This window comes from Gadus chalcogrammus, chromosome 13, assembly GCF_026213295.1.
Source record: "Gadus chalcogrammus isolate NIFS_2021 chromosome 13, NIFS_Gcha_1.0, whole genome shotgun sequence".
Classification (NCBI taxonomy): Eukaryota; Metazoa; Chordata; class Actinopteri; order Gadiformes; family Gadidae; genus Gadus; species Gadus chalcogrammus.
In genome coordinates, this window is record NC_079424.1 from 17,184,729 (window position 1) to 17,201,402 (window position 16,674).

At 43.5% G+C, this 16,674-nt stretch overlaps 3 protein-coding genes across 6 annotated transcripts in view; 1 reads left to right on the forward strand and 2 right to left on the reverse strand.

The window, feature by feature from the left end:
- Positions 1–79: 79 nt before the first annotated feature.
- On the forward strand, positions 80–2,280 carry LOC130401761 (protein LSM14 homolog B-like). 3 transcript variants are annotated; one of them, XM_056605707.1, is made up of 8 exons: positions 80–334; positions 482–645; positions 732–861; positions 994–1,185; positions 1,466–1,546; positions 1,615–1,758; positions 1,824–1,968; positions 2,055–2,280. In XM_056605707.1, exons 1-8 carry the CDS (start codon positions 208–210, stop codon positions 2,209–2,211), a joined length of 1,140 nt encoding a protein of 379 aa, XP_056461682.1. In that variant the 5' UTR covers positions 80–207; the 3' UTR covers positions 2,212–2,280. The 3 variants fall into 3 exon arrangements, with proteins under 3 accessions (XP_056461682.1, XP_056461681.1, XP_056461683.1); XM_056605706.1 differs by having other exon boundaries at positions 81–334; positions 2,052–2,280; XM_056605708.1 differs by having other exon boundaries at positions 81–334; positions 1,839–1,968; positions 2,052–2,280.
- A 352-nt stretch (positions 2,281–2,632) lies between these two features.
- cdh27 (cadherin 27) lies at positions 2,633–10,235 on the reverse strand. Of its 2 annotated transcripts, none has more exons than XM_056605703.1 (16): positions 10,128–10,235; positions 9,592–9,717; positions 9,131–9,280; positions 8,889–9,030; positions 8,630–8,793; positions 8,031–8,162; positions 7,131–7,313; positions 6,557–6,879; positions 6,284–6,426; positions 4,928–5,152; positions 4,619–4,840; positions 4,075–4,196; positions 3,896–3,976; positions 3,770–3,811; positions 3,356–3,451; positions 2,633–3,260 (listed from the first exon to the last, which is right to left on the reverse strand). In XM_056605703.1, exons 1-16 carry the CDS (start codon positions 10,146–10,148, stop codon positions 3,060–3,062), a joined length of 2,373 nt encoding a protein of 790 aa, XP_056461678.1. In that variant the 5' UTR covers positions 10,149–10,235; the 3' UTR covers positions 2,633–3,059. The 2 variants fall into 2 exon arrangements, with proteins under 2 accessions (XP_056461678.1, XP_056461679.1); XM_056605704.1 differs by having other exon boundaries at positions 3,072–3,260; positions 3,774–3,811.
- A 928-nt stretch (positions 10,236–11,163) lies between these two features.
- Positions 11,164–16,674, reverse strand: part of LOC130401939 (dysbindin domain-containing protein 2-like) — a 12,892-nt gene continuing 7,381 nt past the window's right edge. Inside the window, exons 2-4 of the mRNA XM_056605982.1 lie at positions 13,393–13,545; positions 12,943–13,083; positions 11,164–12,390 (exon numbers count right to left, since the gene is read on the reverse strand). Of these exons, the coding sequence (XP_056461957.1) occupies positions 12,095–12,390; positions 12,943–13,083; positions 13,393–13,545 (590 nt within the window). The 3' untranslated portion in view covers positions 11,164–12,094. The remainder of the gene's footprint in view (positions 12,391–12,942; positions 13,084–13,392; positions 13,546–16,674) is intronic.

Consider the following 16,674-nt stretch of genomic DNA (forward strand, 5'->3'; position numbering starts at 1 on the left):
CACATGATTAGGCAAAAAGGAGGACGGACAGACTCATCCTTGTAGGAAGGGGGCGGGTCAAATCGATCTTATTTAAACCACAGGTGATTGAGTTTGTATAATTGCGCACCTGGATTAGAAACCTTAAAGTGAGGTGTTTAGGGGACCGTTTGTTGCATGTTGAAAATTGCTCAGAACAACTAATAATATTTTGACCTAGGAGAAAATATGAGCGGCGGAGGAGGTACGCCTTACATTGGCAGTAAAATCAGTTTAATATCCAAAGCCCAGATTCGTTATGAGGGCATTTTGTCCTCCGTCGACACGGACAAGTCAACAGTGGCTTTAGCGAAAGGTAAGCAGCTTCTGTGCGTCCACGTGGGCCTTGGGCAGATCTCTATATTTATTTCCATTCACCATAGTCATGTTTATTTAGTTTGTTATGGACATGCAAGTTTCGCGTTATGCATGCACTTAGGCCTACTTACTGTATTTCCAACAGTCAAATCATATGGGACTGAAGGGCGTCACACGGACAGACCAATTCCCCCCAAAGATGACGTTTATGAATACATAATCTTCCGGGGCAGTGACATCAAAGATATAACCGTGTCTGAACCGCCGAAGCAACACCATGGCTTGCCTCCTGACCCTGCTATTGTTCAAGTATGTGTTTATAGCGCCAGATAGCCAATTAAACTAATGTCTAGTCAAAAATGATTTGTATAAATGTGCGTCTGTGTATTTTATAGTCATCTGTCGGCGGATCATCTGGTGCGTACAATCCACGCTGGAGTCAATACAGGGACATGATGCCCTCCTACAACCAGCTGGCTGCTAGCTCTCTACTCAACCAGCAGTATGCAGCTGCCCTGGGACTAGGTATCGTCTTATAGCATCAACTCTCTCTAACATGGCTTTTTCAAAAGCCCTCCTTTGTGGTTGTGTCTGATGTTTTGAACACTTTTACAGTAGATGGTGTACTAGGCTTTATATGTATTCACCGTCTTCCAGCACCAGGATTTCAGGGCCTCCCATCCAGAAGAGGCCCAATGGTAGAGCAGGCTGTTCAGACTCTTCCGATGGCCAGCGCAGCCCAGAAGAGGGCTCAGCCGGCCAACCAGCCGCAGGCCAGACAGCCAGTTCGTCCCTCGCCGCGGCCCGGCCGAGATGGACCCCAGCCACTAAGGAGGAATGCTCCCAGCAGTAAGCTGACATCATTTCTCTGTCTTCGCTTTATCCTGCCTATGAACAGAAATCGAAACTTGCTTATTGGGTTAAAGGCCTCTATTCTGCCACCTGGTTGGTGTTAAGTCATTTCAGAATCTTGCCTATAGTGATGTCGTACTCCAGATGGTTTATTGGTACCTCCGCCACTCAGGTGGAACATCTAAACATATGATTACAGATTTCTTTTATTTTGGAATGGCTTGTACCTGGTAAAATGCAGTTCCTTAGTTGCATTTCCCCTGGACTTATTTCCCAGGTCAAGTAGCGCCACCGACCGATGCAAACAGGGTTAAAGAACAAACCAATGATGAAAATCAAAGGCCAAGAAGAAAACAAGGTATGGAATCTAATGGAGTGCTTTCCCTTCCCTCAAAAAGAGTGTCTGAGTCTGGTTCCCTGCTTTAGGAAGCCGCAGGTCCAGGAACAGGGGCCGAGGCCAGCTGCTTGTGAAGAACTCAAAGCCTTCCACCTTGCAGTTTGAGTCGGATTTTGACTTTGAAACTGCCAATGCTGAGTTCAACAAAAATGAGATCGTAAAGGAGGCTTCAGGTGAGCGTACGATGTATACCTGATCCAAACCACAGCATCTTCCATGAAGCTCAAACCAGATCAAGTGCTTGTCCCTCCAGATGGGGAGGAGAAGGTGGAACCTGGTGTGGAGGTCCAGGAGAACCAGAGCCCCGAGAGTTCCCCTGTGGAGAAGTGCTACGACAAGGCAAAGTGCTTCTTTGACAACATCTCCTCAGACCTCAAACCCCGGTAACCATTCAACAAGTCTTTGAATGTGTCGAATTGCTAAAATCGAAAAGGGAACCATGGTGACCTTGCGTCCTGTGTTTCAGAAGGACCACCTGGGCGGAGGAGAAGAAGCTGAACATTGAGACCTTTGGCGTTCCTGGGCGCTTCCTGAGGGGCCGGGGGTTCAGAGGGTACCGCGCCCGCAGAGGCCAGTCTGGCACGGAGCAGCCTGCCCCGCCTAAAGTGGGCAGTGGAAGAGTGTGAATAATTTTATTTATTTAATGATCTTTTTTGTAAATGGGCCACGAGTAGTTCAATAGTCTAACATTATTGAGGAGAGGAATCCAGTTTTCATTTGAGTATCTTTTTGTCTTGGTTTTTCTGTTGAACCCAATGTGGTTTTTGGGACTAATTTGTATTAATGGAGAATAATTTGACTCCAGATCAATGTAATTAAGTTTCTGACACTGGAACAGAAAAAAAAATCAGGCCTGAAGGCATGCCGTTTATTTATGCCAATTATTTATATAGCATGTCTGTCTTAATGTGAACTCTTCAAAACTGTTTTAGAAGGGATTTCCCACTAGTGGAACACGATTTGTACTTTAATTTATTTTTTTTGTTTTCATCTTGGAGAATTGAGATGGTGGAAATGTGTTCTGAAACAGTTCATTATTAAATTACCGTATATGACAACATGTTCTTTATTTAAGAAGTGCCAGATGCATGTAATGGTTGCGAGAAAACGTTAGGATAGAATTGATTGTCCAAAGGTAAATGTCCTTCATCAGGAAGGGAATCGAATAGTTTACGGGGCTCGTTTGAAATGACTTGATGAGATGGTCTAAACTCATGAATATTCGTTGGATGCACTTCAGTTGTGGAGTCTAAATTAAACCATTTTTTATATTTATTTACATTGTCATACATGCGTGAATAAGCTGTACATCATTCTGGTTTAACGTCAAAATCTATACACAACTTGGATGAAAAGCGTAACTGAGTCTAGAATGTAGTGTTTGTATATACACAGATGCAGCTTGCATTATTATATAAAATGTTACCAGGTAACTGAGAAAATGTGATTGCAGAGGTTGATTCAAACATATTCCCTATTGTGCTGGTGTACAAACTGATGCTAGTCCCTTAAAACGTGGGCCAAGGTCATCAAGCTGTCCATGACCGAAGACTGCTTCTAAAATGTCGATCTTTTCTAGGTCATTGTGTGGGTCTGCATCATCCCCCTCATCAGCATACAGGTGTGGGTAATAGTCATGCAAATCATCCTCCGTGGCCTGGACAAGTTGCATTCTCTATGGGGAGTGAAGGTCAAACCTTTCATTATTGAGTTCAGGTTAGAGTTGCTGTAAGATGCTTCTGATTGGTTAGGACATTAGACGGAACAAACCTGTTGAAGCAGTTCCAGGAGGCCTCCATCTGACAGGAAGCCTGACTTGGCTGAGCCTTCTTGGTATTGGTACATGTGTGTGCTCCATCTTTGATTCTGTGGTGACAAGTGGTTGCTTTACAGAATTCAGAGGATTTTGGAAATTCCATATAATTTGTTGGCTGAATGATGTAATGGACGTTGGTCATGATATTCAAATACTTTACTTTTTAATAATTGGTCAGAAAAAAGATATCGCTATCTCTTTTGTTCCAGCTATAAATGGGGCTTCAATCAGTAAAACAAGTTCTACATTTTTTATGCATCCTAAAAAAGAACACACCCAAGGCTATAACAATGGCGATCAGTTATAATTGGTCATATTAATTGTGGGGTCTTAATATTTCTTCTGCCATTGTGAATGTTAAAACTTACATACTCCCAGTAATCTTGCTGATGGAAGCTTTCTTGCACGGCCTTTCAAGAAACAAGACAAGCAATAAATTAGAAACTGTGATTTTGACTTTCCCATTATCACAACTCACACTTGTTGATACCCACCTTGAATGAGGATGTGCGCTGCATTCTTTCAACAAAATCATGTACCGGTAGATAGAATTTTGTAGGTGGTTTGGTAGGTATCTTGGCAAAGGAATCACAAATGTTAGGATGTGAGGATTTCTTTGGCATGTAGGCCTCTTGATATAACACTGCATCATTGATTGGTTTTGTTGTATAACCTTGCAATCTGTTCCTGGTATCTCAACGTTGGATGAGAGTAGTGACTCTCCATTTGGCAGATCAGTCTTCAAAAAGGTGAAATCCTTCTTGCATGTCATCAAGAATGATAACATCAGTGTAACTGTTTGAGGGACACGTTATACATATTGAATATTTTGGATGTTTTGTTAAGTTAGGTAGTCTCACAAATGCAAATGCAGCTCAAGTCTGGGTCAACAGGGCATTTCACCGCCTTTCACCTCATACTGTATTTGTTTAGATATATCATGTTGTTGGAGGTGGGGTTCTGTCAGCCTTCAAAGACAAATAACAACAGCACTTACGTTCTTCTGAAAATTGTCTGTAAAGAATTCAAATCAACACCGTGCATACTGGCCACTCAAGCAATACTAGCAAATTAGTTACTCTTAGATCAGAGATAAATGATCAGTAATGATTATCTCATTAGTTAAATAAACTCCCAAAATGTATCCAATCTGCAAGAAAAAAATGATACACTTTACACATACAACTTAAAGCAAAAGAAGGGAATCAGTAACTTACTCATGAGTACAAGCAGGGCAAAGAACAAGATGCCAGCTGCTCCAAAGCCAACGGTGGAGGAAGAGGCCCTGCGCTCCCTGCAGGAGGGTGTGGCCGTGCAGTCGCACACAGTCACAGACACGTTGTTTACGGCAAAGGCGCCTTGTAGGTCAGATATCTTGAGCTCCACCATATGTATGCCAGAATGCACAATAGTTTCTTTCACCAGGTTCACTTTGTAGCCTGCAGAAATGGAGAAAGACAGTTATTGTGCCTTTGGCATATATTTCCTCCTGTTCCTTTGACCCTCTTGTCTTCACTAGATCTGACCATGTGAGGGATCCACGCTCCATTTCCCCTCGACCTCTCCCAGGAGTTCAAATGTAAAAGGTCCTCCAAAGGGCACATCGTCCGGGTCCAGGGCCGTGAGGTTGGTGCTGGTGGGGCTGTCGCCGATACACACCACCACGTTGTTTACTGAGAGCGTCGGAGCATTATCGTTCTGGTCGAACACATGGAGAAGCAATGTAGCCGTGCCTGTCATAGGGGGCTCGCCTGCCACAGGAAAAAGAGCAAACGTTAGAGCAGTATTTAAACCTGTGGGGAAGATATTGCGGTTATAAAAAAACATTTTTAAAATCTGACTTTTCAATAGTGAAAAGTCGGCTTTCACCTACAGTCAAAAGACTACACCAGGGATGGGCAACTTTCATGAAAAAGAGGGCCACATTTTTCATCATAACCATCGGAGGGCCACATGACTGCACACTTCAACTAAACGTGAGCTGAGAGAAGCTACACAATTTTGAATTTGGTAGATATGATTTCCTGTATTCTGGTGCATTTTGGGGATGGCCACTACCTAAAAAATCATCCAGAATCATAACCTATGTACAGTATGTTAATTGAACCAACATACATTCATTTCATGTTTTCCATGCTCAAACAGCCACATGAATGGTCAGTATTTTTATCAGTGCAAAGGGCTCACATATATCATCATTCAATGAAGTCAAAAAACTGAAAAACAGTGGCCCAACATTAAGTGCAACAACTCAATGAAATCAAACCCCACAAGCAGTTGTAGTAGTTGTAGTGGTGACTTAAGTGGATATCTTTAATGACTGATGTCGCTTCTAAGCAAACTAGACGCATGGGTTTGCCTTCGAATTCCATGAATTCTTCTCATCTTTCTTGACCAAGTTTTCTGTAACTCGATCAATTATTATTATTCTTTTTTTTATTTATTTTTTTTTATTATGTGCGGGCCTGACTGAGTGAGGATGCGGGCCGCACTGAGTGAGGATGCGGGCGGCCAGTTGCCAATCCCTTGACTACACCGTAGGACAGGTATGCAACCTACATGTACTGTCTAGCCTCGCCGAACTACAACCTACCTGCACTGTCTGGCCCCACCCACTTAAAAGGGATTTTGAATCCTAGTAAAACTCCTGTGTTTTTACTATGTGTGACTGTTGCTGTAATGTACGATTTACTTATTTACTGCTCATATACTGCTAGTATTTTGTTATATTGTATTATGTTACACAGTACACTTGTAAATCAACTTACATTTATTATTGTAGAAGTTCCCCACAATCTTTGTTGTTATGAAAACCCATTTGAAAGACGCTTTACAAGAAAGGCTAAAGTGCAGGTCCATGCGTGACGGGATGTGTTGCTTACCGCTGTCCACTGCATGGAGGATTGCAGTGTAAATGTTGTCAACCACATGGGGGGATTCTCTGTCTAGGCGTTTGGCTGTTGTAATGACGCCTGTATGTTGGTCCACATTCAGCCAGTCACCTGGATCTTTACCTATCTTATACCTATCAGTTTAAACAATGGATCTTAGATGTCAACCTCTCTTAGAAGCTACAACTGAAGCATCAGAATAAATCGAAACAATGATTTAAAGTCAGATAGATGAAGTCATCACAAGAATGTTATCTTACTCACACAAAGTCTCTGGCGTGACTGGAGTCAGGGTCCACAGCAGTGACCGTCTGCACGTAGGTACCGATGGCCACGTTCTCCACCAGCCCGGCCTCGTGGACCAGCACTGTGAACATCGGGGGGTCGTTGATGTCCTCCACCTGAATGGTGACCCTCAGGGAGTCCGGCTTTGGCCCCGCCCCCACTGGGCCGGCTGGACCGCCACTGGTGTCAACCTCCCACAGGCCGGACGTGGGCCTTGCTTTAACCTTACACGAGTAATACGGCATCTCATTTTCTACTGAGAAGAGCAGCTCCCTCTCTGTGACCTCTTCAAAGTCCAAGGGCTAGAGAGGAGTAGATGTCGGTTATGGATAATAGGCCTTTTAATATAAACTTTGTTTTACTTACTTTAAACTATTTTATGAGGAGTCTGTTTCTTATCTATGATAAAAATACATTTCACCCGCGCATAGATTAAAGTTATTTATAACTTTCCAAGATGGCACACTTTACTTTGGTATGTTTGTATTTGCATTTTGTGGCGTCCTAGGTGCGGTTATGTAAAAATGATAGGCATGCCGCCCATCTGCCTCACTTTTAAGACTGTGAGGATTCCATCGTTGGTGATTGGGTCCGTTTCCACCTTGAAGTTCCCTCCCGTGTCGCCTTCAATGGTGTACTTGGCATTCCATGCAGGCGTGTGCTCCAGGTCTCTGTCTGCGACGTGCAGACGAAGGGGAACCACGCCAGTCTCCCCCTCTTTCACAGTCATAGTGCCCTGTTGTGTGTATAGGGTGAGGAAAACACATCATGTCCTTTGGTCCTTTTCTTTAACTGATAAAATGTTGGTGTCTCTGTTCACACTTGGCATTAATTATGCTCCTTTGGTGATCCGATCACAAGTGGACAGCTCTAAATACAGGTGTGAATGCACCCAAAACGTGGAAGTACGCCAGCAGATGTATTCCTCTGTCAATATAAATCTTAATCCACGATGTCTGAACATTCCGAAATGCTGAGTGCGTTGAACATATTGAGCAATTTGGTAATTGGTAAAAAGTAATTGGTTTTGATTTCTGCTTCTCCTTTTAATTGACTGCAGATGATGCATGTTGAGGTACATAGCTTCCTCCCCGCCACTTAAAACAACCATGATTTGGTTTTTGCAAATGGAAATGATGTACATGTTGCTTGCATGTTAAGCAGGTAAGTGACGTCTGATCGAAAGTGACTTGAGTCACTTGAGACTAATGTGGACTGATGCCATTCTAACGCCAGGTACAACTGGGTGTACTCAGAGCTGCAGACTTCTGATTGGATCACCAGAAGCGTGCTTTAGCCAGGTTTGGACAGGACCAGAGCCACTTTGGATCCGTACTGGGTTTCAAACATGGCCAAACATTTATTTTAGTGTTTGAATGATTGGCTGCAGAAAATTGTCATTAGAATCAACATCTCAACTTTCAACATTAAGTGGTCAGTGGCGACTACCTACTGTCTTTCCGGTGATGACTGGAAGGTGATTATTACCGTCCTGGATGTGGATCAGGGCTGTTGTGGTACTCGACAAACTCACCACTTCACCATGGTCCTTAGCCACCAGCAACACTTTGTACACATCCCCCACCTGAATACATTTGGTGAATCAAATAGCAGGAAACACAAGACATTAATAAATTTTGTATGCCTCTTTTGCTCAGCAGAATAAACCATGAGGGGTTGGTGGTAAGCAAACTCTGCTCCTGCACAGAATCGCTCACGATGGACCAATTTATACTCAGACGCTCTATGTCAACATTCCATCTCTCTTCTGTGGTTACTCGTCATTTGAAGCGTAAATAGACACTCTGGTTTAACCTGTCTCCACCCACTACGCAATGGAAATAATCTGTGAGTCAATTGCATGTTGACCCCACACACACACACACACACACACACACACACACACACACACACACACACACACACACACACACACACACACACACACACACACACACACACACACACACACACACACACACACACACACACACACACACACACACACACACACACACACACACACACACACACACACACACACACACATACCTCATAATCCAAACAACCCCTGAATGACAGTTGACCAGACAGCCCCATAACAAACTCGGCATTGGGTGGTTTCGGGGAAACAGTCCCGATCTCATAGTGGAAGGTGGAATTAGGTGTTTCGGGTTGGTCTCTGTCATTTGCCAACACACTCAGGAGATTTGTTCCTATAGCACCAAGAAATATAAACGAGACATTTTGATTTTTTTGGTAGCAAATAAACCAACAATTTGTACCGATTGCTTTTTTGGCTAGGATGTACCTTGAGCTACAGCTTCCTCAACGGTGACTTCATACAGGTCGTTTTGAAAGCGCGGTGGGTTGTCGTTGATGTCCAATATTGATATCTCAATTCCTAACTTTGTGTCCAGGGTTTTATCGTCCTTTGAGGCCAATAATTTCAGCTGCAAAAATAGACATCCAAGGTAAGGTTATCTTTTCGACACATCAATTCATCAATTTAAATCAATCACAGGTCAGATTGAATATATAATGATCCCTCACCTTGAGTGTCTTCAATTCCTCATAGTCCACAGATTTGTGGGCACTGAGGATGCCAGTCGTACTGTCTATGGTGAGGACCCCTTCTGGATGCTCATCCACTCCCATGCCAAAGATTTCAAAAGTGATTTGGTAAGACCTCACCACTTTAATCTACAACATCCAACAATCATTTATAGTCAGAAAATCATTATTTTTAAGTGCTCAACATTGAGAGGAGACATATTCTAAATGATAATAAATAATCGTGTGGTGGTGTGTTTCACTTTAAAGTAGCCAGGTTAACACCAGATACACCTGAATAAATTAGTAGTTGATCAACAAAGAGGGGCTTTACTTGCATAAAAAAAAAGAATGATAATAACGACATGAGGAATATAACAGAAACAAATTTATAATTGTGTGTTAAGAATAGGTTAACATTTATTGAGTGATCCTGAAGGGACACCTGTGTTGCCCATTACCTTGCCAAGTTCATAGGGGAAGGGGCCTGGGTGCCCCTCTTCCAAAGTAAAGCTGTCAATGATCCATGCCCTTCTCCGTCGAATCATGAGCTCGGAGCTGCTGGTCACGCCAAGCAGAGCACAACACTGAAAGGGACAATGAAGTATCTAAATACAAGACGGACCTGCAGCCAAACCGGTTCTAGTGTTTCTTTGGAAGCAATTTGTTTTTCCATGGAATCCCTTGGCCTATTACACACAAAAAGTGTGTTTCAGAGGTGCCACCACGAAAGCCTTTAATTTTAGTGTTACTTCTCACTAAGGATCTAGAATTTTTTTTGAAAAATTAAGTGACCAGGTCCCACAGTCTTACAATGTTTTTGTTATACCTATTATTAACCCTATCAAAATGATTTAAGTAAATTAGCCATGCTCTACAATTCTAATAAAAAAAAAGTCAATTTCTTGAAATGTTTAATTGTATCTAAGTCATTAGTCAGTGATTTCCTAAATAGACTTATTCTTAGCATACTAGGTCTATATTTCGTTGAACTTACCAGTAGAGCAAGCCAGACCATGATGCCTTTCAAGAAGTCCCAGGTGACTGTAACTCGCTTCCGACACTCCTGACTTATGATCCAATCTCGACAACCCCTCCCCTTTACACTCTACATGTTCATAATAACAGGTGTCACAGATAATATCTACCACTGCGTTGTAGGCCAAGTTCTAAGTCGCAGAATTTTTTTATCAGATTGATTTTGTTCAGTTGATCTTCATTATTTTTCAAATTTTAACAACTTTCTTAATGTATGTTGTTTTTCCTTAATTTTACTTTGCACCAGGCTGACCGCGTAGTGGGGTAGGAGGATATATATATGAACTAGAAGTACTTAACGTTCCCTCATTGGTTCCAGCCTATCCTCGTTGCTCGAAGCCACTTGTTATAATGTGCAGTATATGCAAATACTGGGGATGTTGTTTTTTAAGATTGTAAGAATTTTGTTTTTTTATCTGAAATACTTTTCTCGTACAGGCCAAATGCACAATTAGGCAAACTTTATAGCGCACTTTAGACCTGTCCTGCAGGCCAACACTACACTAAGGTATAATGTGTTGCACATCAGTATATAGTATGGTAAGAAATAAACCGCAATGTAGGGTCTTCTCCTGCACATTTGTCAACTATAGCCTCTGGGGAGAACACTTTGCATTTATCACGCAAACATAATTACCGTGCAGCGTGCAATGAGTAAGTCCTCGAGGCGCCACACAAATCATGATTTAGGACATCTAGATGTACAAGGGTCAGAAGAGTCCCTTTGCCTTTTTGTCACTCCTTAAAACATTGCAAACATTGTCATGTGTTGGACATAATGCCTTGACAGGTCTGTGTTTATGATCTTTCCATGTGTTGCTGCATGCAGAATAATGGCCACCGACCACCGCATCTTAACTTTCCTGTCCACTGAACACTTAGAATTGATTTTAAAATGATTTTTTTACATCATTTCGACGTTTGATTTTGAAAACCTGCTGGATTTGTTTAAATACTGTAAACTCTGTGTGGGGACTTTCTATCCCGAAGGCAAGATTACAGAGAAGATTTATTCTAAAATAGAAAAAAATCCCTTTGAACAGTTTAGAGAACAAGAATCCACTGTATTTGTACGTTTTTATTCTTAAGTAATAATATAAGAAGGAAGATAAAATACATTTCTGAAAGGAAGATTATCTTCAAGATTATCTGTTGTTTTAAATCCAAGCTTTAGAAGATTAATTGGTGTGTTTTAAGTCGTTCATAAGATATTTTGGTGAATTTGTCTTTTGATGGAAGCAAATCACAAACCATAATGTTTTGAATTGAAAAGCCATTGAATTTTGTACATGGAATGGAATTTCTATTTTCAGCCATTGAATGCAGCCATTTCATAACATTGCAATACAACAGTTTGAAAACTAGGTCGTTAGAATTTATTCGTTTTGCATTTACCTCTTGTAATTCAAATATGGCATATAAAGTTGTCTCAGTTCAAGTGAAATGATAAAAAAAAAATATTTATATTTGAAACTAAAACATTATGGCAGTGATTTGCTTCCACATCCATCACAGTTTTTATTGTACAGAAAATAGTATACATATTTTTTTTTTTACAAAACGAAACTGGGAATGTATACTCACTATATTTCATCCCAAATCAAAATTCTAGTACCTTATCCCCAGAAATAATTATACACTAATCGTCATCGAGCTCCCACATCACAAATCAAAAGAAACATTTTCCTCTGAGCAGGGAAGAAAGACCATTCAGAACATTCAGCCTAACCTTTGGGCTGTAGACCTGCGTAGTAAAAACTGTGTTTGGAAGACGTTCAACGATATCTGAGAAGTTTCATTTGTACCCCACCCCCCCCCGCCCCCCCAACACACACATCCACCCACACACATTCCGTGGCTCTCCCTCTACTGCGCTCATTTTGCAGCCATCCCACAGTGTCTCGGATCCGACGGTCACGTCCATCTTCAGGTCGTCGTGGAGGCGGCCGACGGCGCCTTTGATGTGTCTCTCTCTGTGGGCGTAGCTCCGTAGAGCCCCCCGCTGCCCCCCGTCCCCTCCCCCTCCTCGTCCGACAGAGACGCCAGGGGGGTGTCTCTGCCGTTGCCGTTGGCGGCAGGGCTCTGGCTGTTGGTGGAGGACTCGGAGGAGGTGGAGGACACGCGGGACTTGCCGTCGAGCCCCTCCAGCACGTGGCGGAAGAGTCCGTGGTGGACGACCTCGCCGTGGTGGTTGTTGTTGTTGTTGTTCCCGGGCGCCTGACCTTGGGGGGTTGGATTAAAACATAACATTTAAAAAACATGACTTTGAAAAATACAAAAAAGACTGACCTTTACTGGTGTAGTTGCTCCAGCTTTGACTGAATGTTTGCTTTGGATAAAAGTTTCTGCTGAATAAGTACATGATGATGTACCCGCCATTGGCCTACAGTGGCCAATAGACCAGAAGCAGCTAGACATCCATGTAAACAGACATAGTAGCAATGTTGACCTAAATGTGAAGCTCAGCTCTCATGAACTCCCTCTATGGTCTCTTGGTGATGATGTTATCTGTCTGGCTTTGTGTGTTAATTGCACACGTGACATACCTGCCAGACATGTACACTGTGGGAATCTATAGACACAGTGTTAGTGTCAACTTTAACTACCACTTTGACAAGCAAAGAAAACAAAGCAAACATTGTTAAATTCTCACTTAGCCAAAGAAAAAGTTTATAGCAAAACCTTTCTCTCTCACTCTTGTCCTAAAGCTTGTTTTTTTTAATATATTTCTGCTTAACTTCTCTTATCTCCCCGTCCCTCTCTCAGCTCCGTACCTGGCAGTGGAGAGTTGAGCATGCTCTCTTCTCCAGAGCTGAAGAACACATCGAAGGCGTCCTGGTCTGAGATGTCGAAGTGTTCCATCTGGTCCAGAAGGTCCACGTTCACCTCCATGGAGGATATGCTGCCGATGGGAGCTGGCCCATGCAAGTAAAATCAATTAAAGTGTGTGTTGGAGAGATACTGTGTCAATGTTTGTGTGTGCATCGTTGTTGTTTGGGTGTGTCTGTCTGCCTCCCTCCGTGTGTGAGTGTGTGTCTCTATCGCTGTTTGCGTATGTTTGTTTGTATTGGTGTGCGTTTGTTATTATGCATGGCGGTCTGTCTTTTCCAGTGTGTGTTGGATTGTGTTAAGTTCCATTTGAAGGGGTCCTAATAGACAGACAGACTGTTGTTTGGATGAGAGGGTTAGAGTTAGGGTTAGGGTTAGGGTCAGGGTGGACTCACGTCGTCGGTGCTCCCGGATGGCCAGGTGTGCGGCGGAGAGGTACATGTCCACGTCGTGCTGGAACACCTCCTCAAAGAAGCGCCGCTCCTTCAGCCTCAGCTGCTGGCCTGCCGTGTCCACGTCTGCTCCCCGCTGGCCTGGCTCGCCCTCCGCTGCAGGCACAGGAACCGGGGAAGAAGGAAAAGAGTTAGACGGTTGGCTCTGCTGCTGTTTGCCCTGGTTGTCACTAGGGGGCGACATTCAGCCAAGTGTGCGTCGGGAAAAGACAGGATCAAGTGCATCTGCTGGAATGGTGTTTGGTGAATCTTTCTTGTGTTTTTTTCGCACATACATATGGACTATATTTAAACTAGTACTTCTAATTATATTTACATATATTATTTTTTGTATTTATTAAAAGGTTGATGACCCAATGCCACAAGGTTACACAGATACAGCATCATCTGTTTGTATACTGGATACTGCTCCTGATTCTACTAGATTCAGAACCACCATCGTCTGCAGCTCGCTCTGCACTGGTCAGCAGCCGGCTCTCATGGGAACGTAATCTTGTTTAGGACTCCTATCCCGCTTTGCACCTCATCAGCACCGTTGAATAAAGGAGTGAGTGGGGGAGGATGTGGAGGAGGAGGTGGTGGGAGCTGCATGCCTCCTGGGATGTTTAGATAAAAGGGAGGACCATCCATTGACACAGTGTAAATACTACAGCGTGTGGGTTTCCGTTGAGCAGGAGGTACTTGAGTCGAAACCGAATGTTTTCAAATTGTGCCGTCGCAAGTTTGCTAAACAGCAGCCACAGTCTGAGAATGCAAGGGAGAGCCGAGGCAGAGACACTGCATTCAGTCATACAACCGCACAGAAATGCCTGGTGAGGATTCCACAGTAATTCCTCTAACGTCAATCTCACCAAGACAAAACGATGGAGCTAGCTAACTGAACAGAACATCTAACTGCATTCCTGTGTGTTCTGCAATTCAAACCTTAATAGTGATCTTTATATCATTGCTACAGCTATTAGAGCATTTGCCCTTCTAACGATCCCTGGAAGGAGGGATCACACTTTATTCCTTCTCATGGTTGATTCGTGTGGTTTTCACTTGTCTTTTGGTTCAGGGTTATTGAGTGTCGTATAATGAGGGCCTGTGAAGTCTTTTGATTAACTGTAACTGTGGCAAATCAAAAAGTCAAATCAAATTGACTTGACTAGCTTAAGTAAACAGGCATGTAAGCAAACACGCTGAAGATTAACCTTTACAAGTCAATGGCTTCATTGCAGTTATGCCAAAGTGCACAGCCTCTTTGTCATCCTGCCTACCTAAAATCCAGCCCTGGCTTTAAACAAAGTTTAGGTCACAGACGTAATTGCAAGCTTCAGGCAGTGATCGGGCTAATTGGATGAGGCTTTTAAGCCTCGTCTAAATTGGGAACAATAAAGTAAAGATTATCCGGTGTGTTTGGCCCAGGCTCATGCGTTCCTGAAGTGTGAATCAGCCCGGTGTCGCAGTAAACAAGCAGGCCGATCAGGGTGTTTACAGAGCCGTGACAGGGACAATTATTTGGAATCCAGTGGAGGATGTTGGGCAACTACCTTAAACACCTCCTTTGTTCGCACCCATTGTGAGCCCTGTTCTTTCGCAAAATAACCTGGATTAGCCGTTTGACTCTATTTTATGGTTGCCTTGAAGGGTTATGACCCAGCAAAAAAAAAAAAAATTAAATAAATTATGTCTGGGGCGGCCAAAAGTGGCAGCAGGACGTTTTGTTACAAAAAACGCTGTGTCAGCCCCAGCTGTTACTGCTACACAGACACACACACACATTCACACGACCATCCTGTCAATGTCGTTTCTGCTCTCATTTACAGTATGACAGCTCTGTCTCCCTCTGTGGCTGCGACAGACTCCACCACACATCTCGTCAGACAGCCAGAGGGCAGCAGGGATGAACCCTGAAGCTCTGAACGCAGCCAGCTGAAAGATGCGTTGGGCATATGGGGATGAAAGTCTCGATCCTCCAATGCACTAGCCTGCCACCCAGCCCCCTATCCCTACAGAATATAAACAGTCGGACTTGTAGCCTGGAACTGAGATTGCATCCCCCCCCCCAGCCTGTCAAATGGATCACACCCTCGACTGATCCTGGGTTGTCTCATTGTTTTGTCAATCTTGCTAGGACATCCCCCATCGAACTGACGCTTCATTCAGAACCATTTCCTGATCTAGCAAGAAAGACATAGAAAGCCTAACGTATTCTCTCTCTCTCTCCCTCTCTCTCTCTGTCTGCCTCTTGGTCTCTCTCTCTCTCTGTCTGCCTCTTGGTCTCTCTCTCTCTCTCTCCCTCCCTCCCTCTCTCTCTCTCTCTCCCTCCCCCTCTCCCTCTCTCTCTCTCTCTCTCTCTCTCTCTCTCTCTCTCTCTCTCTCTCTCTCTCTCTCCCTCCCTCCCTCCCTCTCTCTCTCTCTCTCCCTCCCCCTCTCCCCCTCTCCCCCTCTCCCTCTCTCTCTCTCTCTGTTGGGTAAACCCAACAGTAGGCTGGCACTGGGTTTACCTTTGACCCATCTTTATACAACTGTCCTTCCAAGCTTCTCTGTTCCTTGAAGGGGAAGGCAGTGATGGTTACATAACCGACTGGGAGGGAGGAGGGGACGGGGGGCGACTCTAGGTACCTTTAAAGGCTGATGGGTTAAGGGATGAAGTGATGGTTATGCAATGCTTTGGTGCAGAGTTTAGCCAGGTAGCCTAAGAGCAATACAATGCTTTACTTCTCTGACCTTGGGAAAGGATTTCTCAGGGATGTGTCATCATTACATGGAATAGCATGCCATTTGTAACAGAATGATGACATGGCAGGTCTGTTTGTTTAGAGTTCAGAGTGTTGTTGTTGGGAGGTGTTCTGCTTTTGGGATGTGTCACTGTGTCACTGTGGGTTGTAGAATATTGGTGTATTTTAGAGTCTGTCTGAACAGTTTAGAATTAAGCTGAAATCAAACAGGTATTTATGTCTTAGTATTTCCATGCAGTTGGATAAGTGGAGGATGAGTGTGTCAGATTCCCGAGAACTGGACATTTCCTGGTACCTTCTGTTACAGGGTAAGAAAACAGGAAAATGTGGACTCCACTCTAACAAAGAAAGACGACAGGACATATATATAGCCTGTTGGTGTCAGGATTCAAACCGTCTCTTGCCATGCAGGGGAACTAACGTAAATAATGGAACGTTTTTACACAACTGTCCTCCTTATGTGTGGCTGTTTCATTGACAAAACAACGGAATGGCGTTGGAT

What these genes read in the sequence shown, in the direction of transcription:
- LOC130401761 (XM_056605706.1), top strand. Translation starts at nt 208, where the DNA reads ATGAGCGGCGGAGGAGGTACGCCTTACATTGGCAGTAAAATCAGTTTA. An exon ending in AACAGTGGCTTTAGCGAAAG is followed by an intron (nt 335 to 481) that starts GTAAGCAGCTTC and finishes TATTTCCAACAG; the next exon opens with TCAAATCATATGGGACTGAA. An exon ending in TGCAGCTGCCCTGGGACTAG is followed by an intron (nt 862 to 993) that starts GTATCGTCTTAT and finishes ACCGTCTTCCAG; the next exon opens with CACCAGGATTTCAGGGCCTC.
- cdh27 (XM_056605703.1), bottom strand. Translation starts at nt 10,148, where the DNA reads ATGGTCTGGCTTGCTCTACTG. An exon ending in CAGTCATCACCGGAAAGACA is followed by an intron (nt 7,314 to 8,030) that starts GTAGGTAGTCGC and finishes TACACACAACAG; the next exon opens with GGCACTATGACTGTGAAAGA. An exon ending in TACCAGGAACAGATTGCAAG is followed by an intron (nt 3,977 to 4,074) that starts GTTATACAACAA and finishes TCCTTTGCCAAG; the next exon opens with ATACCTACCAAACCACCTAC.